At 45.0% G+C, this 22,021-nt stretch overlaps 1 protein-coding gene across 1 annotated transcript in view; it reads left to right on the forward strand.

Moving 5' to 3' along the window:
* Positions 1-20,741, forward strand: part of PLA1A (phospholipase A1 member A) — a 32,134-nt gene extending 11,393 nt beyond the window's left edge. The window contains exons 5-10 of the mRNA XM_060298119.1: positions 1,541-1,630; positions 10,890-11,057; positions 12,436-12,525; positions 15,996-16,104; positions 19,494-19,658; positions 20,336-20,741. Coding sequence (XP_060154102.1) covers positions 1,541-1,630; positions 10,890-11,057; positions 12,436-12,525; positions 15,996-16,104; positions 19,494-19,658; positions 20,336-20,420 — 707 coding nt within the window. The 3' untranslated portion in view covers positions 20,421-20,741. The remainder of the gene's footprint in view (positions 1-1,540; positions 1,631-10,889; positions 11,058-12,435; positions 12,526-15,995; positions 16,105-19,493; positions 19,659-20,335) is intronic.
* Positions 20,742-22,021: the final 1,280 nt, after the last annotated feature.

The following is a 22,021-nucleotide window of genomic DNA, read 5'->3' on the forward strand; positions in this document are numbered from 1 at the left end:
GATTACCTGTGCTAGGCCTCTCAGTCCCCTTCAAAGTTGGAGCCACTTCCTAATGTGATTAAAAAAAAAGGCATTCCATTTGTTCAGTCGGTCTTTATGATCTATGTAGCAGGCACTGAGGATACTACAATGCACAAGGCACCAAATAAGATCCCTGCCCACCTGGAACTTACAAGCTAGTCGGCAAGCATTCGTTCACTAATTTGTTCAATAAATAAGTATGTGGCACTAACGTGTGCCAGGTACTGTGCTGGTGTTGGGGATACAGCAGGGAAAAAGACGGGTAAAGGCCCTGCCGTGGTGGAGCTTACATACAAGCGAGGAGTCAAGATAATTCCACCCTGTGATTATGATAATGAGGATATGGGAGAAGTGTGACTCAGCAGCAGGTTCAGGGTCTACTTCAAATAGGATTATTGAGGGAAATCTGGCCAAGGAGGTGATATTTGAGGTGAGACTTTTTGGATGAGAATGAGCCAGTACTGGAAAGAACGGGGAGAAGGACACTCTAGGGGGAGAGGACAGCCAAAATGAAAGCCTTGTGGGTGGGGACAGGCAGAAGAGCCACGTGGTTAGAGCGCAGTGAGTGATGTGCTGAGAAAAGGGAGCAGGACCAGGCTGGACATGGCGAGGAGTTTAAATTTTATTCTATGATCAGTGAGGAGAGGGCGGCGATTTGGATTTCCTTAAAAGAATACTCTGGCTGCTGGGCAGAGAATGGACTGCCAGTGGGCAGTAAGGGAAGGCTCACTGGAGGGTGTTTGCAGTGCTGGCCTGGGTGAGGGGCACAATAGTGGCATGGGCGAAGGTGGTGGCAGTAGAGATGGAGAGAAGTAGAAAGACTCAAAATATATTTTGGAGGTAGAGCTGACCTGACAGATGATGGGAGAGGATGAATTCTAGGTCATCACTTAACCCCTGGATAGATGACGTTAAGCAAGTAATACACGCTCAGTTGCTTACAACTGTGATCGATAATATGAACAAGAAAATCAGGGTCTTTGGCAGCTGAATCTGACCAAGTCTGAGGGATCAAATACAGTCACAATGATGAGATGCAGGCTACAGCCTCTCAAACTCATCTCTTTGTAGCCAGATTATATTTCTGCTCAGTCATGAAAGCACAAAAATATGTGGGAGACTGGAAATGTGGTCCTACACACACATATCTGAACTATCACTTGAAGCAAAATAGAAACTATTCAACAAGGAAATTTACCGAACTTATTATAACATTTACTGATTCATAAAAACTTATATTAAGGGATATTTTTCTTGATTTTATTAGGCAAATATGAGTATCTTCTTATAAATGTATTCTTAGCTTCCTTTCAGCATGGCAAAACCTGTTTAGGAAACCATCTGAGGGCTAGTTCGGTAGTCTCCCAGCACTTAGGAATGAAGTGGGCACCCATTCAGCACAGAGAGGGGGTGGGCCCCCAAGGTCAGACCTCAGGCTCTGCTGCCGGTGGACCCTGCTATGGGACCTGGAAAATAGGCCCCTGCAGTAAGAGGGTAACGGGGTTCTGCCTCCTTGCAGATTTGGGTATTCGGATTCCTGTTGGACATGTGGACTACTACGTCAACGGAGGCCAAGACCAACCCGGCTGTCCCACCTCCATTTCTGCAGGTCAGAAAGCCAGAGAGAGTTGATGTATGGCTGCCCCAGAGACTGGAATTTACCAACAGGCTTCGTGTTGAGTCAGCCAGTATGGGCCGTAGGGGGTCTTCCTTACAGTATCCTTTGCTGTGTCCCATCAAGCTTACTCAGCACTTATTAAATGGATATCTTTGGAGCCCAGGTATTCTAGGGGAGGGGTGCCTGAAATTAAAAGCCTGCTCCATATTTAGGCTCCCTCCCCACTTCTTAGGCCCTGCTGTGATCCAACGTCACTCAAGCCAATAACTTCTCTTCTTCCTGGGCCCCACTTTGTGGCAGAGTCCACAGTAGCTACATCCTCTGCAGAACCTCGCTGTGGCAGAAACAGACTGATGTGCCCAAAGCTAGCTAGCTGAAGGATCAATTCAGTGCATGACCATTTCCCCAAACTAACTAAATTTAAGTTCTCTAAAATTGCTTTCAAGATAATCTTCTTGAATACATTCAGTGAATATGCATTTCTTCTCTTCTAAATGTATTCTTCTGGAATGTTCTTTTTGGAAATATTAATTGAATATATTCTTAGCATAATTTTAAATTTATCAAAAGCTAAGCTTTGGGGCTTCCCTGGTGGCACAGTGGTTGAGAGTCCGCCTGCCGATGCAGGGAACGTGGGTTCCTGCCCCGGTCCGGGAAGATCCCACATGCCGTGGAGCGGCTGGGTCCGTGAACCATGGCCACTGAGCCTGCGCGTCCGGAGCCTGTGCTCCGCTATGGGAGAGGCCACAGCAGTGAGAGGCCCGCGTACCGCAAAAAAAAAAAAAAAAAAAAAAAAAAAAAGCAGCTAAGCGTTAAGGATTGTGTAGTCTTCTTATATTCTTATGAATATAGCCAACCTATCAACATTTCATATGGGAATTTCATTTTGATTTTTGATTACTATGTTTTTAACCTTTTCCTGCTTTACCAAAATTTTAACATTTTAAGGATTCTTTTGACCACTGTGTTGAGTAACCACTAATCCAAACTTACCAACTTTACTGATTTTCCAAAAACATGTTTCTTTTAACAATTCATAAAATTTTTCAGCAGTTCCGATCAGATGGGATGGTTTGATTTTAATGGCTTTTGAAAATTTCTTTGGCATTTTAATTGGCCACTTTTTTTTCTTCATAACACAATCTGAGAAGGGAAGACACAATCTGTGTCTCCCAGCTCCCTGTTATAGCTAGAAGGAGGTCGGCCATAGACAGTGTTCCAACTCTGGGGGAAAGGAAAGTCAGCAAGCAGCTCAGACTTGGTTCTGGTCCCAGAGAGGGGGTCCCAAGGTGAAAGAAGAGTCTGAAGACCCTAAACCCTGGAGTTATGGCTCATTATAGACCTCTTAGCCCCAGCAAATTCATTCAGTGTGAATTATTACAAATTTTAAAATAGTCAACAAAAGGGGGAAAGTGGGGGTGGGTGGTGGTGGTGGTGGTGTGATGAACTGGGAGACTGGGATTGACATATATAGACTAATATGTATAAAATAGATAACTAATAAGAACCTGCTGTATAAAAATAAAATAAAATAAAATAGTCAACAACAACAATAACCAGAAAACCAAGTGTCTGCTATATTGGGACATTTGGCAAATTCAGTGTATCAGTCACTTGGTGAGGTGAACCTCAACACCCTGGCTTTCTTTTTTTTTTTTTTTAGGTGGGTTCCAATTTTTATTATTGTTGTTAATAATAATACAATGAATGTGCTTACACACCAACCCTTCCCCTTTCTTTTTTTTTTAACATCTTTATTGGAGTATAATTGCTTTAAAATGTTGTGTTAGTTTCTGCTATATAACAAAGTGAATCACCTATATGTACACATATATCCCCATATCCCCTCCTTCTTCTTGCGTCTAACTCCCACACTCCCTATCCCACCCCTCTAGGTGGTCACAAAGCACCGAGCTGATCTCCCTGTGCGATGTAGCTGCTTCCCACTAGCTATCTATTTTACATTTGGTAGTGTATATATGTCCATGCCACTCTCTCACTTCGTCCAGGCTTACCCTTTCCCCTCCCTGTGTCCTTGAGTCCATTCTCTACGTCTGCGTCTTTATTCCTGTCCTGCCCTAGGTTCATTAGAACCTTTTTTTTTTTTTTTTAGAGTCCATATATATATGTTAGCATACGATATTTGTTTTTCTCTTTCTGACTTACTTCACTCTGTATGACAGACTCCAGGTCCATCCACCTCACTACAAATAACTCAATTTTTGTTTCTTTTAATGGCTGAGTAATATTCCATTGTATATATGTGCCACATCTTCTTTATCCATTCATCTGTCGATGGACAAGTAGGTTGCTTCCATGTCCTGGCTATTGTAAATAGAGCTGCAATGAACATTGTGGTACACGACTCTTTTTGAATTATGGTTTTCTCAGGGTATATGCCCAGTAGTGGATTCCTGGGTCATATGGTAGTTATACTTTTAGTTTTTTAAGGAACCTCCATACTGTTCTCCACAGTGGCTGTATCAATTTACATTCCCAACAGAAGTGCAAGAGGGTTCTCTTTTCTCCACACCCTCTCCAGCATTTATTGTTTGTAGATTTTTTGATGATGGCCAGTCTGACCAGTGTGAGGTGATACCTCATTGTAGTTTTGATTGCATTTCTCTAATGATTAATGATGTTGCGCATCCTTTCATGTGTTTGTTGGCAATCTGTATATCTACTTTGGAGAAATATCTACTTAGGTCTTCTACCCATTTTTGGATTGGGTTGTTTGTTTTTTTGATATTGAACTGCATGAGCTGCTTGTATATTTGGGAGATTAATCCTTTGTCAGTCGCTTTGTTTGCAAATATTTTCTCCCATTCTGAGGGTTGTCTTTTCGTCTTGTTTATGGTTTCCTTTGCTGTGCAAAAGCTTTTGTTTCATTAGGTCCCATTTGTTTATATTTCCATTTCTCTAGGAGATGGGTCAAAAAGGATCTTGCTGTGATTTTTGTCATAGAGTGTTCTGCCTATGTTTTCCCCAAAGTGTTTTATAGTGTCTGCCCTTATATTTAGGTCTTTAATCCATTTTGAGTTTATTTTTGTGTATGGTGTTCGGGAGTGTTCTAATTTCATTCTTTTACATGTAGGTGTCCAGTTTTCCCAACATCACTTATTGAAGAGGCTGTCTTTTCTCCATTGTATACTCCTGCCTCCTTTATCAAAAAAAGGTGACCATATGTGTGTGAGTTTATCTCTGGGCTTTCTATCCTGTACCATTGATCCATATTTCTGTTTTTGTACCACTACCATACTGTCTTGATTACTGTAGCTTTGTAGTATAGTCTGAAGTCAGGGAGCCTGATTCCTCCAGCTCTGTTTTTCTTTCTCAAGATTGCTTTGGCTATTTGGGGTCTTTTGTGTTTCCATACAAATTGTGATTTTTTTTGTTCTAGTTCTGTGTAAAATGCCATTGATAGTTTGATAGGGATTGCTTTGAATCTGTAGATTGCTTTGGGAAGTATAGTCATTTACACAATGGTGATTCTTCCAATCCAAGAACATGGTATGTCTCCCATCTGTTTGTATCATCTTTAATTTCTTTCATCAGTGTCTTATAGTTTTCTGCATACAGGTCTTTTGTCTCCTTAGTTAGGTTTATTCCTAGGTATTTTATTCTTTTTGTTGCAGTGGTAAATGGGAGTGTTTCCTTAAATTCTCTTTCAGATTTTTCACCATTAGTGTATAGGAATGCCAGAGATTTCTGTGCATTAATTTTGTATCCTGCTATTTTACCAAATTCATTGATTAGCTCTAGTAGTTTTCTGGTAGCATCTTTAGGGCTCTCTATGTATAGTATCATGTCATCTACAAATAGTGACAGTTTTATTTCTTCTTTTCCAATACGGATTCCTTTTATTTCTTTTTCTTCTCTTATTGCTGTGGCTAAAACTTCCAAAATTATGTTGAATAAGAGTGGTAAGAGTGGGCAAACTTGTCTTGTTCCTGATCTTAGAGGAAATGGTTTCAGTTTTTCACCATTGAGAATGATGTTGGCTGTGGGTTTGTCATATATGGCCTTTATTATGTTGAAGTAAGTTCCCTCTGTGCCTACTTTCTGGAGAGTTTTTATCATAAATGGGTGTTGAATTTTGTGGAAAGCTTTTTCTGCATCTTTTGAGATTATTATAGGTTTTTATCCTTCAATTTGTTAATATCGTGTATAACATTGGTTGATTTGCATATACTGAAGAATCCTTGCATTCCTGGGATAAATCCCACTTGATCATGGTGTATGATCCTTTTAATGTGCTGTTAGATTCTGTTTGCAAGTATTTCATTGAGGATTTTTGCATCTATGTTCATCAGTCATATTGGTCTGTAGTTTTCTTTTTTTGTGACATCTTTGTCTGGTTTAGGTATAAGGGTGATGGTGGCCTTGTAGAATGAGTTTGGGAGTGTTCCTCCCTCTGCTATATTTTGGGAGAGTTTGAGAAGGATAGGTCTTAGTTCTTCTCTAAATGTTTGATAGAATTCACCTGTGAAGTTATCCGGTCCTGGGGTTTTGTTTGTTGGAAGATTTTTTATCACAGTTTCAATTTCAGTGCTTATGATTGGTCTGTTTATACTTTCTATTTCTTCCTCGTTCAGTCTCGGAAGGTTGTGCTTTTCTAAGAATTTGTCCATTTCTTCCAGGTTGTCCATTTTATTGGCATAGCGTTGCGTGTAGTAATCCCTCATGATTCTTTGTATTTCTGCAGTGTCAGTTGTTACCTCTCCTATTTCATTTCTAATTCTGTTGATTTGAGTCTTGACCCTGTTTTTCTTGATGAATCTGGTTAATGGTTTATCAATTTTGTTTATCTTCTCAAAGAACCAGCTTTTAGTTTTATTGATCTTTGCCATTGTTTCCTTCATTTCTTTTTCATTTATTTCTGATCTGATCTTTATGATTTTTTTCCTTCTGCTAACTTTGGGGTTTTTTTGCTCTTCTTTCTCTAATTGCTTTAGGTGTAAGGTTAGGATGTTAATTTGAGATTTTTCTTGTTTCCTGAGGTAGGATTGTATTGCTATAAACTTCCCTCTTAGAACTGCTTTTGCTGCATCCCATAGGTTTTGGATCATCGTGCTTTCATTGTCATTCGTTTCTAGGTATTTTTTGATTTCCTCTTTGATTTATTCTGTGATCTCTTGGTTAGTCAGTAGCATATTGTTTAGCCTACATGTGTTTGTCTTTTTTACATTTTTTTCCCTGTAATTGATATCTGGTCTCATAACATTGTGATTGGAAAAGATACTTGATACAATTTCAATTTTCTTAAATTTACCAAGGTTTGATTTGTGACCCAAGATGTGATCTATCATGGAGAATGTTCCATGAGCACATGTGAAGAAAGTGTATTCTGTTGTATTTGGATGGAATATCCTATGAATATCAATTAAGTCCATCTTGTTTAATGTGTCATTTAAAGCTTGTGTTTCCTTATTTATTTTTATTTTGGATGATCTGTCCATTGGTGAAAGTGGGGTGTTAAAGTCCCCTACTACAATTGTGTTACTGTCTGTTTCCCCTTTTATGGCTGTTAGCATTTGCATTATGTATTGAGGTGCTCCTATGTTGGGTGCATAAATATTTACAATTGTTATATCTTCTTCTTGGATTGATCCCTTGATCATTATGTAGTGTCTTTCTTTGTCTTTTGTAATAGGCTTTATTTTAAAGTCTATTTTGTCTGATATGAGAATGGCTACTCCAGCTTTCTTTTGATTTCCATTTGCATGGAATATCTTTTTCCAACCCCTCACTTTCAGTCTGTATGTGTCTGTAGGTCTGAAGTGGGTCTCTTGTAGACAGCATATATACAGGTCTTGTTTTTGTATCCATTCAGCCAGTCTATGTCTTTTGGTTGGAGCAATTAATCCATTTACATTTAAGGTAATTATCGATACATATGTTCCCATTACCATTTTCTTAATTGCTTTGGGTTTGTTATTGTAGGTCTTTTCCTTCTCTTGTGTTTCCTACCTAGAGAAGTTCCTTTAGCATTTGTTGTAGAGCTGGTTTGGTGGTGCTGAATTCTCTTAACTTTTGTTTGTTTGTAAAGATTTTAATTCTCCATCAAATCTGAATGAGATCCTTGCTGGGTAGAGTAATCTTGGTTGTAGGTTTTTCCCTTTCATCACTTTAAATATGTCCTGCCACTCCCTTCTGACTTGCAGAATTTCTACTGACAGATCAGCTGTTAACCTTATGGGGATTCCCTTGTATGTTATTTGTTGCTTTTCCTTTGCTGCTTTTAATATTTTTTCTTTGTATTTAATTTTTGATAATTTGATTCATATGTGTCTTGGCGTGTTTCTCCTTGGATTTATCCTGTATGGGACTCTCTGCACTTCCTGGACTTAACTATTTCCTTTCCCATATTAGGGACGTTTTCAACTATAATCTCTTCATATATTTTCTCAGACCTTTTTTTTTTGTCTTCTTCTGGGACCCCTATAATTCGAATGTTGGCACATTTAATGTTGTCCCAGAGGTCTCTGAGACTGTCCTCAATTCTTTTCATTCTTTTTTCTTTATTCTGCTCTACAGTAGTTATTTCCACTATTTTATCTTCCAGGTCCCTTATCCGTTCTTCTGCCTCAGTTATTCTGCTATTGATTCCTTCTAGGGAATTTTAAATTTCATTTATTGTGTTGTTCATTATTGTTTGTTTGCTCTTTAGTTCTTCTTGTTCCTTGTTAAATGTTTCTTGTATTTTCTGCATTCTATTTCCAAGATATTGGATCATCTTTACTATCATTACTCTGAATTCTTTTTCAGGTAGACTGCCTGTTTCCTCTTCATTTGTTTGGTCTGGAGGGTTTTTACCTTGCTCCTTCATCTGCTGCATATACCTGTTTTCTCATTTTGTTTAACTTACTGTGTTTGGGGTCTCCTTTTTGCAGGCTGCAGGTACATAGTTCCTGTTGTTTTTGGTGTCTATGGTCAGTGGGTGAGGTTGGTCCAGTGGCTTGTGTAGGCTTCCTGGTGGAGGGGACTGGTGCCTGTGTTCTGGTGAGTGGGGCTGGATCTTGTCTTTCTGGTGGGCAAGGCTGTGTATGGTGGTGTGTTTTGGGGTGTCTGTGAACTTAGTATGGTTTTAGGCAGCCTCTCTGCTAATGGGTTGGGTTTTGTTCCTGTCTTGCTAGTTGTTTGGCATGGGGCGTCCAGCACTGGAGCTTGCTGGATGCCCTATGCCATGCCCAGCTCTGTTGGGTGGAACTGGGTCTTAGCATTGAGATGGAGATTTCTTGGAGAGTTCTCGCCGATTGATATTACGTGGGGTCAGGAGGTCTCTGGTGGTCCAGTGTCCTGAACTCAGCTCTCCCGCCTCAGAGGCTCAGGCCTGACACCAGGCCAGAGCACCAAGACCCTGTCAGCCACACACCTCAGAAGAAAAGGGAGAAAAAAAGAAAGAAAGAAATAATAATAAAATAAAAAAATATATTTTTAAAAAGTAATAATAAAATAATAATAAAAACAAGAGAGCAACAAAACCAATAAACAAATCCACCAATGATAACAAGTGCTAAAATCTATACTAAGATAAATATAAAAATCAGAAACAAATCAGTCACAGACAGCAAACCCCAAGTCTACAGTTGCTCCCAAAGTCCACCGCCTCAATTTTTTGTTGATTCGTTGTCTATTCAGGTATTCCACAGATGTAGGGAACCTCAAGTTGATTGTGGGGATTTAATCTTCTGCTGCTGAGGCTGCACAGAGAAATTTCCCTTTCTGTTTGCACAGCTCCTGGGGTTCAGCTTTGGTTTTGGCCCTGCATGTGGGTCGCCCTCAGGCATCTGTTCCCTGCCCAGACAGGAGGGGATGAAGCAGCGGCTGATTAGGGGGCTCTGGCTGTCTCATGCTGTGGGGAGGGAGGGGTACAGTAGTTATAATTGGAATGCAGGGTGAGCCTGTAGCAGCAGAGGCCAGTGTGACATTGCAACAGCCTGAGGTGCACCATGTGTTCTCCCAGGGAATTTGTCCCTGGATCACGGGACACTGGCAGTGGCGGGCTGCACAGGCTCCCGGGAGGGGAGGTGTGGATAGTGACGTGTGCTTGCACACAGGCTTTTTGGTGGCTGCAGCAGCAGCCTTAGCGTCTCATGCCCGTCTCTGGGGTCTGTGCTGATAGCCGAGGCTCGCGCCCGTCTCTGGAGCTCGTTTAGGTGGTGGTCTGAATTCCCTCTCCTCGTGCACCCCGAAACAATGGTCTCTTGCCTCTTAGGCAGTTCCAGACTTCTTCCCGGACTCCCTCCCGGCTAGCTGTGGTGCACTAGCCCCTTCAGGCTGTGTTCACGCAGCCAACCCCAGTCCTCTCCCTGGGATCTGACCTAAGCCTGAGCCTCAGCTCCCAGCCCTGACCCGTCCTGGCGGGTGAGCAGACAAGCCTCTCGGGCTGGTGAGTGCTGGTCAGCACCGATCCTCTGTGCAGGAATCTCTCCACTCTTCCCTCTGCACCCCTGTGGCTGTGCTCTCCTCTGTGGCTCCAAAGCTTCCCCTCCCACCACCCTCTGTCTCCTCCAGTGAAGGGGCTTCCTAGTGTGTGGAAACCTTTCCTCCTTCACAGATCCATTCCCAAGGGGCAGATCCTATCTTCTTTTGTCTCTGTTTTTTCTTTTTTCTTTTGCCCTACCCAGGTATGTGGGGAGTTTCTTGCCTTTTGGGAAGTCTGAGGTCTTCTGCCAGCGTTCAGTAGGTGTTCTACAGGAGTTGTTCCACATGTAGATGTATTTTTGATGTATTTGTGGGGAGGAAGTTGATCTCCGTGTCTTACTCTGCCATCTTGAAGGTCTAACGCATTGGCTTTCATTGATGGACTGTGAACTGCGGGGGACTCCCTTGATTGTCTTGTTGCTGGGTTGTGTATAATGAGGTTGTAAAAAATTGGTTGTGTGGATGATGCTGAAGAAGGTAAAAATGTGCAGACAGATATCCGTTTTGAGAGGGAGGGTTGGGATCGCCAGCTCTCTGTATGTTCCCATTTTCTTAAAGAGAGTTTTTATGATCGTGGAAGAATGGGTGTGTATGTAAACAATTTTCTTGGTAAATTAACTAAGTTACCCAGGAAAGTTAAAAAGAAAAGTGAGATTGTAGTAACCATGTTCATTAATATTTTTAAAATGTGGCTCCAGGGACATCCCACGTATTTATAGCCTGTTGGAGTATAAAATTCAATAAAATTACAGTAAGTAGCATGGAGGGAGTTTCCATGTGTCTTGAACTGAAACCTTCATTGTGTTCTTTTTGCCCTGTTCAGGCTACAGTTATCTGATCTGTGATCACATGAGGGCTGTGCACATCTACATCAGTGCCCTGGAGAGTTCCTGTCCATTGATGGCCTTTCCTTGTACCAGCTACAAGGTCTTCCTTGCTGGACACTGTCTGGATTGTTTCAACCCTTTTCTGCTTTCCTGTCCAAGGATCGGTAAACGCTACCCCTTTGGCTTCCTTTGACAGTTTGGGGAAAGTTCAAATCTTGTCACCTCTTTAAGTCCTGATCTCCTATGGTCAAGAGGTCTACCCGAGCAGGGTAAAGAAAACTTAAGCAATGAGTCGTTCAGCCTGTCCTCACCTGGAAGGTGGTGTTTAGCTCTCTGCGTCCCACCCCTCACCCTCTATACCACTGCCTGATGCCATACTGGCTCTGCACACAACCCCCCCCCCCCCACACAGGCACTGGCAGGTAAGTCCAGCCTCAGGATGCTCTCCAGAAGCACTGGTATAGTCCAGATTGTCTGTACCCACTCTCAGACCCGATGCTCACCATAGGTCTTCCTCACTAGGCCAGCCATTCTCCAATTCCTGATAGGCTGTAAATCCCCAAGGCTGGCACACTGTGCCCACCTTAGAGGTGTGAGACCTCATGCCGGCTGGAGGGGTTCCTAACTGCCGAGTGGCCTGGGCACACTCGTGGATGATCCAGGCCAGTCTGGAGAGAAGGGCTCAGGAAGGCTGAGGCTCCAGCCTCAACTCACCCTGTGCAGATCATGGCTGTGAAAATCCTGGGGTCATCCAGTGTGGAGGGCTCCAGGAAAACGCCTGGGTAGTGTAAATGGGTCTTCCCCCTCCCTCACTCTCCCACTTCCCACTCCTGGCTGCCACTCAGAACCGCAGCAGCCTGCCATTGCTTATAGAAATGAAATTAATATCAGCTTGACAAAATGTTAAAGCAGGGGTGGTTTCCCATAATAAAGCGAATCAATATTACTTCCTACTCATCGGGCATATGTCACTGTTTCCCACAGATGTGATGGACCAGACGGTTTAACAACCACTTCACACTGCCCCGCCTCATCTCTCGCTAGCCTTTCCCTTTTTTCCAAACACCACAGGGATGCTAACTACTTATACCGCCAAGAGTATTTCATGTTTCCTCACCCTGTGTCCCTTTGCCCAGACTGTACTTTCTGCCTGGAATGCCCTTCTCTGACTTGCCAACCACTATTCTTCAGCTCAAGCACCTCCCTGTGCTCCAGTGCACAGGATACAAACGCCACTAAAACAACTGTCATATAGATTGTTTTGCAAGTTGAAGACATCATTTCAAATTTCTTATAAATACTCCCTGGGAATGGGCCAGACAATCTGCAGAATGTATTTGTTGTCTACCTGTATGTTTATTCCCATCTGGATGGGGTCACTTGTATCCCAGGACTCACCGCAGGGCACGGCGCATCATGAGTATACAGTGGAGTTGTCTGTGGAATAAATGGGTGCATGAATTAATCGATACATGGCTGGGTGCCGTGGAGCCCTGGAATGGCCTCCTCAGGGCTCTGCTGTCTTTGCTTCTCTATCTCTAGGACTGGTGGAACAAGGTGGTGTTAAGATAGAGCCACTTCCCAAGGAAGTGAAGGTCTACCTCCTGACCACTTCCACGGCTCCATATTGCGGTGAGTGCGGGCAAATGAGCTGCTCAGCTCTGCCAGTGTGCTGTCCAGCTGAGTCCAGGGCTCTGTCTTGGGCTGTGTCCAGCCCAGCATGGTAGCTGAAGTGGGAGGTGAAGACCTGGGGCAAAAAATGTCATGGGAAGGGAGAGGTGGGGGACAGCAGCTACTGGTCTTAGATAGAACCAAAACTTTTCAGAGCTAGCCCAAACCACTGCTCTGTGGATGAAAACTTGGCGGCATCTTACCTTACTGTCAGTACACTGGTCTTCATTCCTCCCCACCCCACCATGGAAACCTGCCTTCCAGTGTAGTTTCTCTCTGGAGTGGTATTTGGGAGTACCTTTTGGATTTCTCCTTCCTGCATGCATTTCCCCCTCCTTATTGCCCATCCTATGTGTCTCCCACTCTGGCAGCCCTCCTAGGTCGGGGTCCACGAGGAATACTGAACCTTCATATACATATTCCAGCTGTTTACTATGGCTCCTAACCACTGCATTTCATTGAAGCTAAGATGCCAGCGATTGTGAGAGATGTTTAATGTGAGAGAAATGGGCTTCTTAGTATCTATGACATACATTACAGGCTGAACCATCCTCCTTCCCTATGCTATTTGCATCTTAACTAGGTTGACTATACTTCCTGATTTTGTTATCCTGTTATCCTGGTTCATTGTGTGTTCAGAATAGAAATATGCTGGTTTGGAGGGGACATTATATGATCACCTAATTCTAAATGATTTTCTGATCAGCTGGTGTCTGGTTGGTTGGTGGAGGGGTCTTTGTGGCTATACCTTCCTGGTACTAGAGGGCCTGGTGAAGTGTGAGACAGAGCTCGAAGCTCAGGCTCTGTGGTCACCCAGACCTGGATCTGAATCTCGGCTTCTCCATTTACCAGCTGTGTCATCAGGAACAAGTTTTTTTTAACCTTTCTGAACCTCTATAGACTTATGTGGAAAATGGGAAAAATAACAGTACCTATTTCAAAGAATCAATTGTGAGGATAAAATAAAATACATAGTACACAATCACCAGCACAGTGACTGGAACTCAGTAAGTAATAACTCCCTTCCCTCTGTCAACGGGAGAATTTGGGAGATGAGGTGGGGGTGTTTCTAACTTCATGCCAGAGAGAATACGTGGCTACTTCTTAGGAATAAAGTGGGTTACAAGAGTCACCTGTGGGCTTTCCACATGTATCAGCTCATCTGAGAACCCAGCCCCGAGCGGTGATGTGCCCAAGGCTGCGTGGGTGGGTGAAGAGGTCAGCATTCAACTCCAGGTCTTCTGACTCCAAAACCTTTACCTTTTCCAGGTCATCATCTGCCTCCATACTTGTGTCTCTGTCCCCTCTTCCAAGAACCTGCTCTTTTCAGCTGTATTTCTCAGTTAGGTCAGCCTGAGGGAGGACTTTGTCCGGGTCGGAGGTGGGGCTGCAGGAACCAGACATCCCGTTTCTACTTCCAGCTCCAGGGCAGCTTCGCGACAGCTCCTCTCTGTCCGCATAGCCAGGGAGCCTGAGGAACACCTGGAAGTTAAAGGCATTTTTAGGTCCCTGCTAAGGGTGATTCACCAGGCCATACATTTTCTGACTGTTTCATTTTTGTTGTGAGACTCCCTCCCCATTCCCCCAGAAGTATGGCTGTGTCTGTTCAAAAACCTCAGCGGACCTGCCTCTTCTGAGCCTTCCATTCTGAGCATCAGAGCTGGACCCATCCTCTCCTGGGGGTGGGAGGTACGGGGCACCCACCGGGTAGCCCACCTGGCAGCTCCCGCTCTCACCCACTCCCAAGCCATCATGGCACTGAGCTCCCATCACCCAGCACTCTTGGCCTGCAGTCACCGTTGGCCTCTGCCAGGCAGGCACCAGAATGGACAGAGAATCTTCTCCAAAAAATCATTTTTCTCACAATATTACTTTTCTCTTGTAGAGCAATGTTTCACCCGAAATGTTTTCTCCCCATCACCTCATTTAATCCTCATCATGTTCTGTGAGATGATGTTGGGGGTTATTGATTATAGATGAAGGAACTGAGGCACAGAGAGGTTCAGTGACTTAGGCAAGGCGATACAACTAGTAAGCAGCAGGCCTGGCCTTGGACCCATTTCCCCTGGCAAACCATCCAGGGCTCATGGGCTGTTTCCCATGTCATGTCCCCAAGCAGGTCGGATTTCACTACCAGCTCCTACCCACCAAATGTTAGCAGACCTGGCCCTCCTAGGGCTTTCAGGGTAATCAGAGAAGAGAGAAGCAGAACCTCAGGAAGCTTTCTTAATCAGTGATACATGCTGATAAAGGAAGAAGCGATATAATATATCAAACTCAGCCCAGAGAATTAAATTCCTAAAGCTATGTAAGTTAGCCGTTTTTCCACATTGCAAATATCCACTCCAGTTCAGCCCTTGCCCATCAACATAACAATCTGCATCCGTAATAAACAACTGAGAAAGAGAGACAGAAGGGACGTGGCATCTGACGTTTCGCTCTGTGGAGCGGGGAGCACGTAGCGCTCCCTTGTCTTCTTGTGGGTTCTTGGCAGTGAGTCCTGTTACTAACCCCATGAGCCCCGATGGACCACATCACTCCTCCAACTTAGAGCTGACTCTCCTTAAATTCACTTAGTCCCTCCTCCCAATGTTCACCCATAAAACATGACAAACGAAAAAGTACAGGTAGGGCAGAGCTCTAGCTATGTCCCAACCACCAAAGGAGTCTGTGAAAATGTTTGGAGACCGAAGTCACTGCATGGTGCCACCAGATGGGCTTACCCCTTAGTGAGGAAAGGATGGGGTGCTGGGGAAGCTGTAACCCTTCTTAACCTCTCTTGCCAAAGGGGCAGCAGGTCTGGGGACATCACCGTGAACCAGGCTGCTCAGCCAGTCTGTGTCGAAAATACCGGCTTTGAGAGCCTCGGTGTCTGTGCTGCCCAAGCAGGTGGAGATGCCACACAGGCACCCAGCCACCACAGGGAGGGCAGTAGTCATCTCCTGCACACATGGTGGGTTCCCTGACACAGGGGGTATGCTAAGGGGGGGAGGGGCGTTGCTCTATTTTATGAGTTAATTGTTTAGTATAAGATAGACCCTTTTTGGTTCTTTCAAAATCACACCATCAGGATAATGTCACTCGTTGGTAACAAAGAGTGCCACAGTGCCAAAGAGTGGCACATTCTAGGATTACAAGTAATAATAAAAACTCTCATGTATTGAATGATTCCTAGGCACAGGCACTGTCTAAGGACTTTATATGCATTAACGCATTTAATTCTCATTCAGACCTGTGGGGTATGTAATTTATTATCCCAATTTACACTAGAGGAAGCTGAGAACCTGCGACAACAGGTAATCTGCTCCAGGTCACACAGCTGCTAAGAGCGAGAGCGAGATTTCCCAACTGCCCTGCTGCTCTCTGGGACATTTTGTGCATTGCACCCACTGACCTCTGGCCCAGTTATCTGCTCTGCTTTGGTTTCCTAGTGCATCACAGCCTTGTGGAGTTTTACTTGCTGAAGCTGAGAAACCAGGACACCTGCATCACGGTCACCTTCCTTAGCAGCAGTGTCACCTCCTCGGTCACGATCACCATGTACGTAAGTGTCCCACATGGCTGGCTTCTCTCCTTCCATTTACATACATGCACATATATGCCAGGACAGGCACTGTGTGATCACTGATGGGTGGGTGGAGCCAGCTGAGCTGGGGAGGGGGGTGAGGGTGGCACCTGCCACAGATGGACCCACAGATACAGGCTGGGCAACTGTTCCAGGTTCAGGATCAGTACTGGCTCCAAGTATAGTGTATTCAGACAATAGCAGACAAGCAGGCAGACAGCAGTAATGGAACGTCCCAACAGGTGGGGAGAGTTTGGGGATTGGGTCCCTGATAGGAAACAGCATCAGGAATCCAGGCAGGGGTCATTAGGGATGTCAGCAAGTAGGAAGGCCTCAGCCATTGGCCCAGGGAGGGCTGGCCAGAGCCTGGGAAGCACCTACTCCTGGGCGGAGGGATGGGAGGAGAGGGGGGCAGTACTAGATGGGTTTCTAGAACAGACTCTCAGGCAGAGGGTCAGTTAGCAAATGAGTGCAAGGTGAGGACCAGCAGGGTTGATGCTGAGTGGTGCCAATCCCTAGAACTGGGGCTGATTTCCTTTCTTTGTTGGGTCACACTTGGGCCTCGCAGCTGGTGAGACCAGGCTTGAGGTAAGCAGGCAGAGAGCCTCAACTGCAGGGAGCTGCAAGCCTGGCAGGGGACAGGAACTCAGCAGCAGTGGTGCATGTTTCTTTAAAAAGTCATTGGGGGCTTCCCTGGTGGCGCAGTGGTTGAGAGTCCGCCTGCTGATGCAGGGGGCACGGGTTCGTGCCCCGGTCCGGGAAGATCCCACATGCCGCGGAGCGGCTGGGCCCGTGAGCCATGGCCGCTGAGCCTGCGTGTCCGGAGCCTGTGCTCCGCTATGGGAGAGGCCACAGCAGTGAGAGGCCCAGGTACTGCAAAAAAAAAAAAAAAAGTCATTGGTTAGTTACTCACAAGCCAGCAGGAGACAGACTAATCAGATAAATCACTGTCTCAGTCAGGGCTCAGCCTGGAAACCAGAGCCCAAGCCAGGCAGTCCCATAGAAGGAAATTAACACAAAGAGCTAATTACAAAAGTGTGGGGAGAACTGAAAACCCGAAAGGAGGATGGGGAGGCAATGCAGAGATCAGCAAAAGGAGTCACTCCACCCCAGAGCTCGAGGGACAAAGCCAGGTGGTGTTGGTAGAACAAGGAATGGGATGGGCGGTGCAGGGTGGGAATGATTGGCAGGAGTGGGAAGCAGGGAGGAAATGCAGCTCCTCCAAATCACTGCCTGAAGCAGCGTCCCGCCTGTGCAGGGGAGCCTGAGAAGTGTGGTTTGCAGGGGGATAGATGGAGCACAAACAGGGACGTGACCAGTGCCCATACACAGAAATGCACAATTGTCAGCAGTGGCAGGGGCTACGAGAACAAATAAGATAGAGCCTGACCAAGTGTGAAGAAACAATGTTTGAGTTGAGATCTGAAGGATTTGGAGGATCCTTCCCCCCAGACCAGGGGTTAGTGAGATATGACATGGGGAGAAGACAGCAGTGGGACCAGGCATGGGGAGAGGAGGCTGGAGGGGCAAGTCAGGGTCAGACCATGCCACGCCTGGAAGGACAGGGTAGGGATTTGGGGTTTTATCCTGAGAGCAGTTTGGAGAGCTGCTGGGAATTTTAAACAAGAGAGTGATGGGATCAGATTTGGGTTTGGAAACATTTCTCAGGCTGCAGTGATGGATATTAACTGCTGTCAGGGAAAGACAAGTTTCTGCTGGGAGGAGCTCCCATCTGGGCTCCCAGACAGTCTTCCACCAGGCAGTGCTCCAACTCACCCAGGCCGCACAGCACAGGACAGCAGGCAGTCAGGACACCCACACAGATCTTGGGGTGCCCACGTGAGCCTTGCAGATTATAGCTGAGTAATTTTCATTAGATCAGTTCAAGGTCACGTTACTTCTGCAAGGGTGTTTTTATCACCTTTCCAGCCCACTGGTAGATGAGCCGACACTGGCAGGAATCATGACAATGACACACAACTCTGGCTGCTTGTTAGAACCACCTGGAGAGCTTTAAAGAATACTGACAGCAAGCCCCACTCCAGACCAGTAGCAGTAGAATCTCCAGGTATGGCTTCAACCACTACACTGTTAGAAGCTCCCTGAGTGATCGGAATGGACATCCACAGATTCCTTCTTTTTTCTCCCCAAAGAGATTTGCATTATTGTTTTGAAGAAGGCTATCAGAACATGATTATCTTCAATTCCTTGGTTCTTGTTTCCTCTTGCAGAACAGAAATTTAAAAGAAGGGAGGGGGTTTATGTGTGGTCTTTCCCCTACTTTCTATAACTTTGTGAAACCCCAAGATTTCCTTCCAATTAGAAAATTTACCTGGGCCAAGTCCCCAGGCCACTCACTCACAGTGTCCTTTGTAGCCGTTCTAGTTTGCAAGCTCTCCATCCAAGCAGACTCTTAAAGTGAATAATCTTCTTATTTTTTCCTCTGAAATACTTCAAAACACTTTTGAAATCTAAAAAAAAAAAAAAATAAGAAAGAAAGAGAGAGAGAGAAGGGAAGAAAACGGGACAGCTTTTAAACAAAGTTTTACCAAATCTTCCTCAAAAGGACAAAACAAACTATATGACTAATCCTGGGTTAGAAAGTACACAAAGAAGACATTTCATCAGTATGAAGAGGCCAGAAAGGAAAGGGAAACCATGCTCACTTTAGACAACACCCAGTGCCACCGCGGAGGGGAAAGCAGCGCCTTCCGGGCTCTCCCTCTTTCTCACAGTCCCTCTTTCTGAGCCCAGAGGGGACTGGAACAGGCCAGAGCAGGGCACAGGGGGGCGGGGCATGGGGGGGTGGCTGGGGCTTAGACCTAGGGCTGTGTGACTCCAAAGCCACAGCTGGGAGGAGACCACACCTGGACTCCACCGCAGCTCTGTCTGGCTTCGAGGCCCGTTGTTTGTTTGTTCATTTGTTTCCATCTACACTTTCATACTCAGTCTAAAATAGAGTAGTCCTCACACAAACTTCTTGGAACTGAACATCCTGGAAGAGGCCTCCACTTCCAGGTAGATGGACCTGAGACTGAAGATATTCACTAATCAGAATTCAGATCTTCCCTAACCTGAATTCAGTTCTTCACTAACTAGGACCCTTTCCCAGATGTGAAAATCCAAGGGCTACTATTTCGCTGCAGGGTGCACTTATTCACTTTCAAAAAGCAACACCTATTTTCTGCATCACATTCAAAGCTGTGAGGGTGTGGGCCGAGGGGCTGGTGAGGGTGATGCAGAGGACCGTGGAGCCCACCTTCCAGGAACTAACTCACCGGGCTACCCGCGGAGCCCCTAGGAGCCAAGGGGAGGCAAAGGCCAAACGTGTGCGGCAGTAAGTTACTTTGCCTTTCCCTTACAGACCTAGACAGCAACGCCACGGGAAAGGAATCATAGCTCACCCCAGCCCTCAGTGCCAGATAAACCAGGTGAAACTCAAGTTTCAGCCTTCCAACCGAGTTTGGAAAAAAGACCGGACTATCGTTATCGGGATGTTCTGCACTGCTCCTTTGCCTGTCCATGACAAGTAAGCCCCATATCCACCCCGCCCCAGACACACCCACAAGGATCAATCCTGACCTTAGATATGACACTTGTTGAGGTGCAATCTCATCACGGGTATGAGCTTCCTTGATGCGGAGGTGACAGAAGACCCAGGGTTTTCCTGAACCTCCTGCAGGGCCATCTTGGGTTGGGATGCTAAGAAGACAAAGAGGTTGGACTTTAATTCCCCATCCCCACTTTAATATAAGAAACTCCATTTTATCTGAAATATATATATTAAATATGTATAGATAATTATAACATACAATATATATAAAATATATATTTATATATATACATATATGTTTTATTACCTGCTATACTTAGTTTCTCCGTAAGATTTTATTGGAACAAACATTGCTCATTGCATATTTCCTCTTCTTTAGCCTCCACTGGTCACAGTCATGGGTGTGGATCCAGAATCCCTGTCCCCTTTACCCCACCTCTAGTAGGCATTTAGAGTATTAGTCTTTCCACACCTGGCCCTCGGAGGACAGGAGTGGGCTCCTGGTAATCCAAGAGTAATCATCCCATAGACGACTGTAGAATTCTTTCACCTGACATCACGGAAACACAGGCGCACGCAACTCTGAGCCCTCTCTCCCGACCAATCAGGAACCTGCCCTGAGGACACACCTTCTTGTTGCTCTTCTCTTGCAGTAGAAGGACCGTCTGCTTACCTGAGCCAGTGAACTTACAAGCAAGTGAGACTGTTTCTCATGACCTGAAAATAACCTGTATATAGTTATACAAGGGCAGGATACATCTCCCTGGATTGGGGGTGGTGGTTCAACTTATTCTAAGCCATTACTACTAAGAAAGAACACAAAAGTCTTGGTTATTTTCCGCATAATTAGCTACCTTAGAGAGGAGAGAGAGCTCATTTTACAGAGCTTTATCTCCATTGTGAATTTAAAGAAGCTTACAGAGACACCATTTCAACTTTCCTATTCATACTTAACTGCAATTGCCCCATATCCTTGGACATCTGTACCTAGGATTCAACAGAAACATATACAGGAAAAAGGCTCTTTTTTTTTTTTCAAATAAAACTCCATGGAATGTCTGAATCGTTTGTTTTATTGGTATGGAATTCTGTTATGTACAGAAAAGGTGATTTACAGTCTGTGGGATTGGAGAAAACAGTAGATGCTGAATTCTCTATATTAAAATAGCAATTGTGGGACTTTCCTGGTGGACCAGGGGTTAAGAATCTGCCTTCCAATGCAGGGGATGTGGGTTCGATCCCTCATTAGGGAACTAAGATCCCACATGCCGCAGGGCAACTAAGCCCCGCGCACCGCAACTAAGAGCCAAGGCAGCCAAACAAATAAATAAATGTTTTTTAAAAAATAGCAATTGGAAAGAAGTGCTTGGTATAAGAGAGGGGGTGGAGGGTGGGGAGGAAGATGGTACCACTCACCATCCCTTACCATTGCCTTCTCTGGGTAACTGGAAGGTTTGGGGGATCAGAGAGATCTTTTGGGAATATAGGTGGATTTTCTTTGGGTCAGTGTTTCCCAAACTTTGATCTTTATAAATAACCTTGTATCAAGCCACAGTCCAACAAGAAACAGATGATGTGCCCAAATTGTGTAATTTGAGAATTTAATAGAAGAACTATTTATAAAGGTGTTCATAGGAAGTGAGGAAACCACAAGGGACAGTGCAGTTCCCTGGGACTGGGGCCAGTGGGAGCTACTACTGTCTTATGTCTGAAGAGGCCAGAGGAAGGAGCACCAGGGTCTGGAGACAGAGAGGTCTGCGGGACCTTTGGTCAAGGAACAGTCATCGGGCAGCAATCCTGCAGGGAGAGAACCAGGGGAAAAGATTCTCCACCCTCACTCTTCTTTCCTCCCCCATTCTGCTGGTGCTCCCACTGAGTGATTGCAACTAGAAGCCAGAAGACAAGAGGCACGTTGATGTGGCCCTGGGGTATAGAGCAGGGCAGAAAAGGGTGAGAATGGCTGCGATGGCCGTGGGAACAGACAGAGAGACATGACACATACCTTCACTGCTTTCTCCATAGCTAGGTATTCCTGGATTCCTCTATACTTAATGATTTTGTTTAACTCTTAAAAACCATTTTAACCATTTTTAAGTGTATAATTCAGTAGTATTCACTACATTCACATTGTTGTGCAGCCATTACCACTATCCGTCTCCAGAACTTTTTCATCATCCCGAACTGAAACTCTGTCCCCATTAAACAATAACTCCCACGGCCCCTCCCCCCAGCCCCTGGTGACCACCATCCTAATTTCTGTCTCTATGAATTCTACTCTTCTAGAGCACCTGATACAACCATACAGTATTTACTTTCGTATCTGGCTTGTTTTACTTAAC

The sequence above is a fragment of the Globicephala melas genome, chromosome 4 (assembly GCF_963455315.2).
Source record: "Globicephala melas chromosome 4, mGloMel1.2, whole genome shotgun sequence".
Classification (NCBI taxonomy): Eukaryota; Metazoa; Chordata; class Mammalia; order Artiodactyla; family Delphinidae; genus Globicephala; species Globicephala melas.